The following is a 12,011-nucleotide window of genomic DNA, read 5'->3' on the forward strand; positions in this document are numbered from 1 at the left end:
GGATCATATCTTTTTTTTTTTTTTGTGAGGAGGACTAGCCTTGAGCTAACATCCTATGCCAATCCTCCCCTTTTTTCTTGAGGAAGACTGGCCCTGGGCTAACATCCGTGCCCATCTTCCTCCACTTTATATGGGACGCCGCCACAGCATGGCTTGACAAGCTTTGCATCGGTCTGTGCCCGGGATCCGAACCTGCAAACCCCGGGCCGCTGAAGCAGAGCGTGTGCACTTCACTACTTGTGCTACCGCGCTGGCCCCATATTTTCCTTTTTGAGGAACCACCATACTGTTTTCCACTGTGGCCGCACCATTTTACATCCTCACCAACAGTGCACAAAGATTCCAATTTCTCCACGTCCTCGCCAACACTTGTTATTTCCTTTGTTGTTGTTGTTTTAATAGTAGCCATTCTAATGGGTGTGAGGTGGACCCTACTGCTTTAAAATTTTTTATTTAGACATAAGAAATGGAGCTTTATTAAATATTTAATATAGCCATTCTAGTGGTTACAAATCTATATTTTGTGAAAAAATATATGTACATTGCTGGTGTATGTGCACACATTTTGCTGATGGAGTGTGTGAGCAGAAAAGTCAAGAGATCCCTTAGTCAACCAGCTCTATGTGGAGGGGGTTTTGGGTCATTCTTGTATTCCTGGCCCAAGAAAATGAAGTCCTGAGGTTGAGTGAGGCAGTCTACCTCATCCTTCAAGGTCCATCGACAATGCCTCCTCCTCCAGGGAGCCCCCCTTGCCTTCCTGGACACAGCTCCAGCTCTCTGCTCTGGGGTCATCAGCCCAGGATCCCCGGGTCCCTCTCTCTGCCCCAGCCCTGGCCACAGAGGGGGTGTGTGTCTGGAGGCTGGAGACTCTCTGGGGTCCCAGCAATGCCCAGGCACAGAGCAGGTCAGGCAGAGTTTGCTGAATGAATGAGTGAACATAGGGTCTGTACTGGCCTCTGGTGTGGGTGTGGACTAACGAGGCCTGGCTGCTCAGGGGAGGGTTGGGCGAGGCTCTGCTCACTGGGGCTGTACCCGGCTGCGGAGACAGCCACAGGCCAGACATCGAAGGCAGAGGTCGAGGAGGCGAGGCCAGTGGAACAGCAGGCGGTGGGTGGTTCGCACGTACAGGCTGCCCGACGGGTCCACAGCTTTGAGTGCGGTCAGCGGGGAGTAACGGGCGTTGGTCTGTCGGCGCAGGGGTGGTCTGGCCGAGCTGATGACCTTGACAATGGCCTGTGGGGTGGAGCCCTGACCTGTGAGACGCAGGGAGAGGGGCGTTCTGTAGGGAGGGGCCCCTCACACACCTGGGCTGCATCTTGGGGCTCTGGGCCCCCCACTCACCTGGGCCACATCCCTTGGGCTCTGCCCCACATTGCGGAAGAGCTCCCTGGAGGTGGGGAGGTAGAAATCCCGGAAGTAGCGCAGGGTGTCGGGGTCAGTGCCCGGGAACTCGGCCGTGGAAACCTGCTCCATCAGCTTCCCCTCGAAGTCGGTGGCCACCGGGCCGGGTTCCACCAGGGAGACACTGGGAACGGGGAGAGGAGAGGGGTCTGGTGCTGCAACCCTCTCGCTGCCCCGCTGTGCCCATTACTGTCCATCTTTCGTTCTCGCTCTCCCATTTCTCCCGTCTTTGTGTCACCCCTCCTTGCTCCCCCATCTCCTCCACTACCCCTATTTCCTGGCCACTGCCCCATCGCTGCCTCCATTCCCCCCTCACTGTCTCCGTTCCCCCCCTCACAAGATGTTGAACTGGAGCAGCTGGACGGCCAGACTCTCGAAGAATCCCTCCAGGGCGAACTTGGAGGCCGCGTAGACTTCATTGAACACGACACCTGATAGGATTGGAGGAAAGTGGGCCCTCTGGGGGTCTGGGTGATGGGCATTGTGGGTCCAGAGGGATGGGGTCTTTGGGAGACAGAACAAAGAGGGTTTGGGGGTCAGAATGAGGGGATATCTGGAGCCAACATGATGGGTGTCTGGTATTGTGGGATGGGGGCATACGGGGTCAGGATGAGGTCGTCTTGGGGAGCCAGGTGCCACCTCCTCTTAGCAGTGCTCCATCTGCCCTCGGCCCTGGAAACTCCCCTATTTCCCTCCATCCTCTAACCCCCTGGACCACTTGGGCATGGGATCCCCAGGGTCCCTGAGGGCAAACCCCATTCAGCAGGGCCCTTATCAGTCCTGTTGAGCAGTGACCATGGCCCTCGAGGTCGGAAGGAGCAGCTGGACGAGGCACCAAAGGGATGGGGCTGAGTAGATGCAGCTTTTCCATGGCAGGGTAATGAATATGGTGGATTTCTTAGGGGACTGCTGGGGAGGGGGGGCAGATCTGAGGAGATTTCCAGGGAGAGGAAGGGAGTCTAGAGGCGTTCGAGGAGGAAAGACTCAGGAGCATGGATGGCAAGTAGGTGGCCTCCATAGTGGGCCCATAGCAGACATCACTAGTCAATCACTGATCTCTTTTCTGTGGAACCTCAGAATCCCAAATCTAGATATCTCTGGGGCCTGGGGAGTGTGGTTTGGCAAGGAAGAGTCTCAGAAGAAGGAGTTCTGATTGTTCCTTTGGGTTATGGGGGATGGTTGAGAGAGATTTTTAGAGATGTCCAGAAGCGGGTTGATGCTGGATGTGGATGGCCATTGGCAGCATCTATACCATCACTGCCTACTCCCGCACCATTGCAGACATAGTTAATCTATCCCAGAACCTTTGCCTTCTAAGCTTCAGAATCCTTCTCAACACAGGCTCATTTGGAATGTGAGCTAAAACCTATTTGCCATTGTTCAAGCCTGGGGAGGGTCAGACATTGGGGGAGATTCCAAGGTGTGGGTCCCCAGGGCTCACCCTGCAGCCCCATGACACTGCTGACCACCACAATGTGGCCCTGTCGCCTTCTCTTCATGCCAGGAAGCACAGCTTTGACCAGACGGACAGCTCCAAAAAAGTTGGTATCAAAGACGTTCTGCATGGCAGCTAAGCTGAGCCCCTCGATGGGCCCCACCAGACCCACTCCAGCATTGTTCACTGAGGGGAGAGGTGGGGGTTACCTTGAAGTCCCCCCAACCCTTCTAGTGTCATTCCTCCCATGGTACTGTCTGAATCACCCCCCCACCCAATTCCCAATCCAGGACCAGTCTAGGGTGTCTTGATGATCAGGTATAGTTTAGAATTTGTTATAGGGAATGCTGAGTCCTGGGTCAGGGGAAGGGCTTCTGGGAACAGCCTTCTCTTTAATGCATGAGCAGTTCAGCTCTGACTCCAAATCATATCAAAACAGCCACACCCACTCTTCTTAGAAGACCGTCCAGGGACCATGAGTTGCTCCTTCATTTTGTTCCCTTCTCCAAATGTCTCATCAAAATAATTTTCCCGACCACAATTTTCCCCATATAGGAGAAGTTCTACTCAATAAAATCCACCCTACTCCCAGGTCTCAGTTTATTCCTTGTATTTCTAAGAAACTGACTGATATCCCAGGCTCTTAGGCAACTGGTCTACCCCTTCTGACCAGGGCCACGGGTTGCTGGTAAAGTAAGAGGGCTGGTGCACAGACACTGGAGAGACCTTGCTCTGATGAGGATCTGTGCTTACTCAGGCCAGGGAGGGGGCGAGTGACCCCAGGTGCTGCTCAGACTCACCCAGCACATCCACTTCCCCTCCCTGGATGCAGCTGAGACACTGAGCCACTGACTTGTCGCTGCACACGTCCAGCTGGGCCACCGTGAGGGTCTGACCCAGAGCCTCTCCAGCAGCTGCCTCCAGCATCCCCTTCTTTCCCAGGTCTCTCATGGTGGCCACCACTGGGGACAGAGAGCAGTTGGGGCAGGCACTGGGCTCCTATCCCCTGTGTGTGGACTCACATGTCCCTGTGATCTTGCATGAGCAGTCACAGAGGTATGGAGACCCACAGGTTTACACACTTACATTCACCACACAACCACAAATGCACACCTGTGTACATACGTTTGCATGTACCTCCATCCATCTACATCCATCCATCCATCCATCCATCCATCCATCCATCTCTCCATCCATCTGTCCATCCACCCGTTCATCCATCTGTCCATCTCTCCATCCATCCCTCCATCCCTCCATCCATCCATCCATCCATCCATCCATCCATCCATCCATCCATCCATCTATCCATAAAACATTTATTGAGCATCTACTACACACCATGCCCTATTCCAGGTGCTAAGATTATTGCACGAAATAAAAGGGACATGGTCCCTGTCTTTATGGAATTCATAGCCTAGTAGGTGAGACCATAAAATAAATATAGAACAGATTGCCTTGAGAAAAGAAATGCATACAGACCTAGGCTCAATATATGTGCATATGAAGTATGAATAGCCACATTTACGTCATGAACATAAGTTCTGATTTATTGACCACCTACTATGTGCCAGACACTGTGCTAAACTCTTTTATAAGCACTATCTCTAATCCTCTCAAGACTCCTATGATTAGGTCACCGACTTATTTTCCAAAGATGGCCACAATATCTCTCATCGCATATGCTCTTCTAGAACCTTGCTGCTTCCCATCAAGACATGAGATCTTCTTCCCTTCTCCTGAATCTTGTGACTAGCTGGGAACCAACAGGATGTGGTGAAAGTGACGTTGTGTGGCTTCTGAATTTGGGTCAGTAAAGATGTTGCAGTTTCTGCCTTGTTTGCTGGAACACTCACTCTTGAAGCCTTCAGCCATGCTGTAGCAGCCCAGCTGTCCTGAGGCTGCCATTTTTGGAGGAAGCCCAAGCTATTCCAGGTAGAGAGACCACATGGACACACCCTGAGATTACTGGAAGGGAGAGAGATGGTTGGTCATCCCTGGTGTCTTGCAGCCTCCTCTGTTCTAGTTGTAGTCTTTGACCCTGAGCCAGAACCGCCCAGCTGAGCCCTTCCAATTTCACGACCTTTGCCAACCATGAGAGATGAATGATTATAGTTATTTTACACCATAAATTTTGGGGTGATTTGTTACTTAGCAAGAGTAATCTGAACAGGTAGGTAAAGTTATCCCCATTATACAGATGAACAAACTGAGGCTCAGCAAGTTGAAGTTCCTTGCCTATCCCACCCCCAGCAAGTGTTAGAACTGAGATTCGAACCTGAGTTTGTGGGTGTTGAGCTCAGGCACCTGTATACACATTTGCACACCCCCGTGTGTGCATCCACAATCACGCATGCACACTCCTGGGGGTATTTGCATATTTTCTGTGGGCTCGTGTGATTTCATGGATACCCTGCAGGTGAATGGGGCCGCAGGCATCTACACGCAGTATTGTGACAAGTGTGGGCCCAGGGGCTGGGCTGCCTGGGTTCAAATCTGGACTCTGTCACTTTCCAGCTGGGTGACCCTGGGTAAGGACATTTGGCAGTCTGTGCCTCAGTTTCCTCATTTCTAAGCTGGGGCAAATGATAGCAGCCACCTCATAGGGGCGATGTGGGGATGCAAAACACATAGATTGGAGCCTGGCACATCCTAAGCGCTCCGTAAACCTCATCCTTCAGCAGTTGTAGACACTCATCTGCCTGCCCATGGGGACACACAGCACAATTACTTGCTGGCACACTGCCACACAGACTGTCACATCCAAAGCTGCGTGTGTCTCTAAGACAGAGGCCAGAGGGCTGGCAGATGCAGCTCTGCCAACTGGGGCAATGCCCTCACCCCCTGCTGCCTCCTCTTAAGTAATGGCCCTTCGCCCACTTCCACGGCAGCCTCCTCCAGGTCAGAGGTTCCGATGTGCAGGGTGCAGATTGGGATAATTTACTCCAGAATTGCAGGAGGCCAAGTCCCTAGACCTAGAGGTCCCCCTTAAACCCCCAAGGTCAGGATCGCTTAAGAGGCTTATCTTGGAGCGGTAATCTGGGGAGGGCTGGGGGAGGGGATCCCTAGGGAAAGCCTAAGTGAAGCCTCAGAGAAGTCTTTCCGACCAGCTCTTCTAAAAATATCACCCACCCCCACCGCTACCACATTCTCTCTTGCTTTATTTTGCTTCTTAGCAAAATTGTTAGCACTAGATGCATTACACGACTTAAAATCTGTTTGTTGTCTGTCCTCCCTCCTCTCCCCCACTACACCGCTCCCCAGGGCAGAGATTTTTATCTCCGTATTTTGTTCGCAGCTGCATTTCCAGCACCTAGAACAGTGCCCGGCACCCGGTAGGTGCGCAGGAAATATTTGTTGGGTAAGGGGATGGTTCCAAGCCCACACACACGCAGCTGAAGGGATGGGCTGGCGGAGATAGCGCCAGGAGGGCTGAGGGTCCTTGGAAGCCATGCCCACCCTGGCCCCTCTTGGCCCCTCCCTGGGCCCCTTACCCTGGTAGCGCTGCCTGGGGTCATGAGCCAGCTGCACTGCGAGCTCCAGGCCAATTCCCGAGGAGCAGCCTGAGATCAGTACCGTCCGGGGCGCCTCAGCCATGTTGATCCCTCCCTGGACGCGTGACCTCCGCTAGCGAGCGCCTGACTCCTGCCACCCACCCTTGGCTCCTCGGCCCCCTCCAACTGATGCCCTGCAGGGTGAAGAGGCCCCTGGAGCCTCCGATTCTGCAGGCAGCTGGGGGGAATCCCTTATCCTCAAGACGCCCCATATCCTTTATCTGTCAAAAATTCCCTCTCCCCACTGCTACACTCATAACTGGGGTCTTTTTATTAGGATTGTAAATTATTCAGGGCTGAGGGGAGTTTCAGGGAGGGTGAGAATTAGCAGGGGCATTCTCTTGCTGTCTGTATTCTAGGCAAAGAATCTCTGGAAGAAGAGAGGGAGAGAAGGTGACAGAGAGTGTGGTCCTCTGTGGGTTCTTTCAAGGAGAGAATGGGCAGAGAAATGTCAGATGATGGGGATAGACTATAGGAAGAACTTCCCAGCAAGGCAGGGCAGGGCAGGGCAGGGCAGGAAATTTATGAGAGTTTTAGCTGGAGAAGTCTTAGCCTCTGATGTCCCGGGAAGGAGGAGGGGCCGCTTGGGGAGATTTCCTCTCCTCCTCACTCCCTGGGGGCCCCCATCTCCCCCACAGGCCAGATGGCCCCCACCCCTCGTCTCCAGGGACACAGAGGCTCTTTGTGTGTGAGGCGGGAGGAAGGCACTGCCGGCTTCTCCCTCTTCCCCGTTGGGAGGGGGGGCAGTTCAGGGCCCAGGATACGCCCCTTAGGTTCCTCTCCGGAGAGGCTCTCACGGATCCCGCATGTCTGTGCTTGTTCAATTGCACAGACAGCTCCGCCTGACCCCGGGGTGCCTCTTCACAATGGGGGGTCCCAGTGGGGTGAGAGGGGCCCTGTCTCACCCCAGGAATGGCAGGGATCCACCCCTCCCTGCGGCAGTGCCCTACTTGGGGGTGGGGCCAGCCTCCCCCATTTAAGGGGAGCGTGTGTAAGGATTTGGGATTATGGCTGGGGCATCCATTTGGAGACCTGAGTTGGGGAGAGGAGGCCTAGGGATGTGGGACCCTTTATTTGAAGGTTAAGAATTTGAGGGAAATTGAGAACAATGTTTTGGAATCTGTGGTGAGGGTGTGGGGGTGGGGCCAGGACGTCCAATTCTGGAATTTCGGTGGAGACACGAGGGTTTGGGGTAAGGCTGGGAACCCTATTTTGGAATCTGGGGTGAAGTTTGAGGTGGGATGAGGATGTTTTATTTAGGGACCTGAAGGGAAGGCTTTGGGGTAAGGCTGGAACCTCTTATTGTGGAGCTAAGAGACTGGGGTAAGGCAGGTGGGTGAGTGTCGGTGTGAGGCTGGGACCGCATTTGGGGGCCTGGTTGAAACAGAAAGGATTTGGTATAAAGCTGTGCTTTCTAATTCCAGGGCCTGGATGGAGGCTGAAGTTTTGAATGAAGCTAAGATCTCCTTTGAGGGAGCCTGTTAAGAGGAAAGAGTTTGGGTGAGGCTGGGACCCCGAACCCTAAGGCCGAGTGGGAATGACCTTCCTCCTCCACTGTGGGGTGGGGCGAGATGGGCCCAGCTCCCGGCCCAGGGCTCCGCCCCAGCAGGCCAATCAGCACTCAGCACAAACTTTCCCAACTCCCTCCACCAGCTGTCAGCCACCCCCCTCCGGCGAGTCCCGCCTGGCTGGGAGCTGGAGCGCAGGGCGAGGCCAGGGCGGGGTCTCGCGCAGTCTCTTGCTGATCCGAGCAGAGCTGGCCGCCGCGAGCGAGTGCACCCAGCCCGTGGAGTCGCTGCGCCCCGCAGCCGCCCCGGCCGGTCCCCCGCCTTGCGTGCGGGCCCCGCCGGGATGGGGAGCCGCCGGGGCCTGGACCAGCCGCGGGCCGGCCTCTGCCTGCTCCTAGCCTCGCTGCAGCTTCTGCCTCGGACGCAGGCCGGTGAGCTGGGAGGGAGGAGATGTGACCCAAAGTGCAGGATCCAGCGAGGCCCCCAAAGACGGAGTGGAGCCGCGAATGGGGGGCGTGCACAGGGGGCGTGCGCGTTGCGCGTGGCTGCGGTGCGGCGTTCAGGCGCGAGCGTCCGACTCTGGGCGATTTGTGGGTGTGACAGCTGGCCGTGGGGTGGGGGGGCGGGCGGGGACATGTGTGACCATATTTTACTGGCCGGTGCGTGAGAATGAATGCAACTCACAGGCATGTGTGTACACGTGTGTGTGTGTGTGTGTGTGTGTGTGTGTGTGTAGCAATGTGTGTGCGGCCATTTGGAGTGAATTTGTGAGTGTGGCTGGGTGTGGGATTGACGATGATTGTGTGGATATGGGTGACAGTGATACCTGGGGGAGTGTGTGATTGTGAGTTGTGGGTGTGCAAGTGTGTCTGTGTGTGGGGCTGATTTTGAGAATAATCGTGTGTGTTACGGGTGTGATTGTGTGTCTCTGGGTGACCCTGTGAGGGGTGTGATTTTGGGGTGTACATAATTGGCCATGAGGAAGGGAGTGGATGATTCTGAGGGTGACGGTGTGTGGGGGCGAGTATGGGAGGGGGCTAATTGAGGCTTCAGAGTTCCCTTTGCGTCTCCCCAAGTGGCTTCACCCTATTTTCCCTCTTCCTCTTTGGCCCCCAATTGGTCCGCGCCCACGTCCTATCCCCTCACCCCTTGCCCCCTCCCCCCACCCCTCGCTCCCCAGAGCCGAGATCAGCACCATGGACAGGGCTTCGAGGGCCGCGGTGAGGGGCGAGGCGGGGCGGGGCGCAGGGCGGGGCGGGGCGGAGCGCGGGTGGGGGAGAGCGTGGAAGTTGCTCCCCCCAGCTGAGCAAGTCTCCAGTGTTTTTTCCCGAGGAATTTCTCAGGGGCCCCCAGGGGTCCCGGGGGCCGCCGGACGGGTGAGTCAGCGCTGACGCACACCCAGCTGCGCGCATCTGGCTAGACGCCGCGCCCCGCCCCGCAGGGTTCCGAGTAGGGGGTGCCCCGGGGTTCGGAAAGGTGGTCCCTCAAGTGGTGATCGAGGGGGCTTCTCTGGTTTGCGAGATCCCAGGCTAGGCGCTCCTGGAAACCTCTCCCTAAGGCGAACTCAGCCTCCCAACACACACACACACACACACACACACACACACACACACACACACCATACTACACTTTCTTTGAGTCCAGGGAGGTGCCTGCTCATGTGGATAATCCCAAATTGGTCTATGCCCCATTCCCACGCTCACGCGTGCACACCGTCATGCAATTTCAGGCATCCATTTGGAATATAAGTCCCCTGGGACTCCAGGAATGTTCAACACTGCTGCCCCAGGACCAGGCAACCCCATCAGCCACACGCCACACGGTCCCAGCTTTTGTCACCCTCCTACGCTTTTAAACTGTCACACATGCTTCCACTGGCACCCATACAACACCATCAACATTACAACCAGTCACCCACTTGCTCACTTGGCCACATGCTCACATGTAACCACATCCGCCCCTCTCGAGTCTGAGCCATTACAATCACAGAGTCACCTGCATGACCCCCAGAACTGTGAGCTTACCACCAGGAACCCGACGCACACGGACACACAGCCACCAGTCAACGAACTGCACCTAATCTCTCCACTGAGGGCCAAATACTCTCACACGTTGACACATCACAAATCACACACTCAGTCATTCCTTAGTCCATATAGAGTCACACATGTACTTGCACAATCTCACGGATGTTACGGAGTAACATGTATACACATTTACACAGACACTCACACCTATGCTCTCTTATACATCTGAGGGGATCCCAACCTTGTCTCAGCCTGGTCCCTGTCTCCCTCCATGTCCTAGACCCCACCCGATGCCTCCCTGCGGCCCTGACTAGCACAGGGGAGAGTCTGTGGGGGAAGGGCGGGCTGGGTCCTTGACAGACCCCCACCCCCTGGCCCTGCAGTCAGGACTCAATGCCTCTTGTGTGTCTCCTTGTCACAAAGCCAGCCATGAAAAGAAAGGGCGGTCAGTCTCTGAAAGGTCATTATAGAAGGGACACAAGATCGAAGCAGGAGACATTTGGGATAGAGGCTGGGAAGGACTTTTTAAACGTGAATGAGCAGTTGCTCATGGGGAGACCCCTTCCCACTGAATACAGACTGGGGTCTGGGTGAGGAGAGAGCCTGGGAGAGCCACTCAGGGTGAGGTCATGGCTCTCAGCCCTCGCCTGGGCCCCATCTGGGATGATTGTTCCGTGGGGAAGTGACCCTTGTGGTCAGCAGAGCCTGGGAGCCCAGATCTTAGCCCCAGGGACCTGTAACCCAAATACCTCTTAATGACAGCCCAGCCACAGAACAGGCAATTAGAGATGGGGCTGGTGGCGGCGGCAGGGTTGGGGAGGGGAGTGTGGATGGAGAGAGAGTGATGGGGGGAGTAATCCACACACAGAAGGAGACAGAGGGAGGCACAGAGGTAGAGACATACAGAGAAAGACAGATGGGAGAACCAACGAAATACCAAGAGACAGAGAGAGCTAGAGAGTGAGAGAGAGCTAGAAAGTAAGACACAGAGAGAGAGAGACTGATTCAGAGTTGGACACAGGCAGAGACCTGGAAAGACCCACAGAGAAAGTAGGACAGAGAGAGGGCGGGGAGGGGGAGAGAAGAAAGAAAGAAGGAGGAGGTTGGGGGCAAGGGGGAGCCGAGGCTGCGACAGGGCTCTGTAGAGTCTGGAGAATGAGGGTCTGAACTAGGAGGAGCTGGATTGGGGGTCCCTCATCCATACCCCTGTCTCCCCCAAGTCTGGGCCCCCACCCTAGTTCCCAATGGTGAGGTCAGCAGAGCCGCCCCCAGGGTGAGGTCATGGGCAGATTCGGTAGAATCTGGCTCCTGCCAAGAGGCTGGGTCAGGGGGTCAGTGGGACAGTCTGCCTGGGGGAAGGGAGATGAGGCAGGGGCTTTGGGCCCAGGGAAGCCCCCGCCCACCCCTGCCCAAGCCATGTGGTTCCACTTAGCACTGGCCGAGCTGCGTGGGGTGGGGCTGGTAGGACGGCTGGGATTAGGATCTGGTTGGGCCAGACTAGTCCCTTCTTTTGCTGGGATGAGAGGAAGAGGGTCAGAGGGAGGAGGTCAGGAGGTTATCAGAGAGAAGTGGTCATAAGAGGGAGGTCAGAGAGGGTGATAAAATGGAGAGGTCACAGGTCAGAAGGAGGAGACTGGGATAGGCAGAGGGAGGAGGTCAGGGGGTAGGCAGAGGGACAAGACCAGAGGAGGGAATAAGAGAGAATTCAGAGGAAGGAGGTCAGAGGGGGGAGTCAGAGGGAGGAGGTCGGGGTCAGGCAGGGGAAGGAGGTCAGAGGGGGTGACCAGAAGGAGAAGTCATTGAGGAGAGTCAGAGAAAGAGTGGTCAGAGGGAGGAGGTCTGAAGTGGCAGTGGTCAGAGGGAGGAGGTCATGGGTGATGATGGTCAAGAAGGAGATCAGAAGGAATCAGCCAGGAGAGGTGATGGTCAGAGGGAGGAGGTCGTGGGTGGTAGTGGTCAGAGAGAGAAGTTCAGAGGAAGTGGTGGTCAGAGGAAGAGGTCAGAGGTAGGAGGTGGGGGAAGAACCCACACAAGAAGCCCCTCCTCTCCAAGTGGGTTTCCCTTGGCAAGGGGGCTTCAGGCCCAGGAA

At 55.6% G+C, this 12,011-nt stretch overlaps 2 protein-coding genes across 2 annotated transcripts in view; one reads left to right on the forward strand and one right to left on the reverse strand.

Moving 5' to 3' along the window:
• Nucleotides 1-1,017: 1,017 nt before the first annotated feature.
• On the reverse strand, nt 1,018-6,430 carry RDH8 (retinol dehydrogenase 8). Its single transcript, XM_058525980.1, has 6 exons — nt 6,328-6,430; nt 3,637-3,798; nt 2,843-3,022; nt 1,739-1,832; nt 1,342-1,525; nt 1,018-1,233 (listed from the first exon to the last, which is right to left on the reverse strand). Exons 1-6 carry the CDS (start codon nt 6,428-6,430, stop codon nt 1,018-1,020), a joined length of 939 nt encoding a protein of 312 aa, XP_058381963.1.
• Nucleotides 6,431-8,238: 1,808 nt separating this feature from the next.
• COL5A3 (collagen type V alpha 3 chain) overlaps nt 8,239-12,011 on the forward strand; it is a 37,032-nt gene continuing 33,259 nt past the window's right edge. Inside the window, exon 1 of the mRNA XM_058525756.1 lies at nt 8,239-8,326. Coding sequence (XP_058381739.1) covers nt 8,239-8,326 — 88 coding nt within the window. The remainder of the gene's footprint in view (nt 8,327-12,011) is intronic.

This window comes from Diceros bicornis, chromosome 30 (assembly GCF_020826845.1).
Source record: "Diceros bicornis minor isolate mBicDic1 chromosome 30, mDicBic1.mat.cur, whole genome shotgun sequence".
Lineage (NCBI taxonomy): Eukaryota > Metazoa > Chordata > Mammalia > Perissodactyla > Rhinocerotidae > Diceros > Diceros bicornis.

Bases quoted from the DNA above. Each gene is read 5' to 3' on its own strand.
- RDH8 (XM_058525980.1), bottom strand. From the start codon at position 6,430: ATGGCTGAGGCGCCCCGGACGGTACTGATCTCAGGCTGCTCCTCGGGA. The intron at 3,023-3,636 runs GTGAGTCTGAGC...CTCTCCCCTCAG, and splicing joins AGGGGAAGTGGATGTGCTGG to TGAACAATGCTGGAGTGGGT. The intron at 1,833-2,842 runs GTGAGCCCTGGG...CAATCCTATCAG, and splicing joins CAGTGTCATGGGGCTGCAGG to GTGTCGTGTTCAATGAAGTC.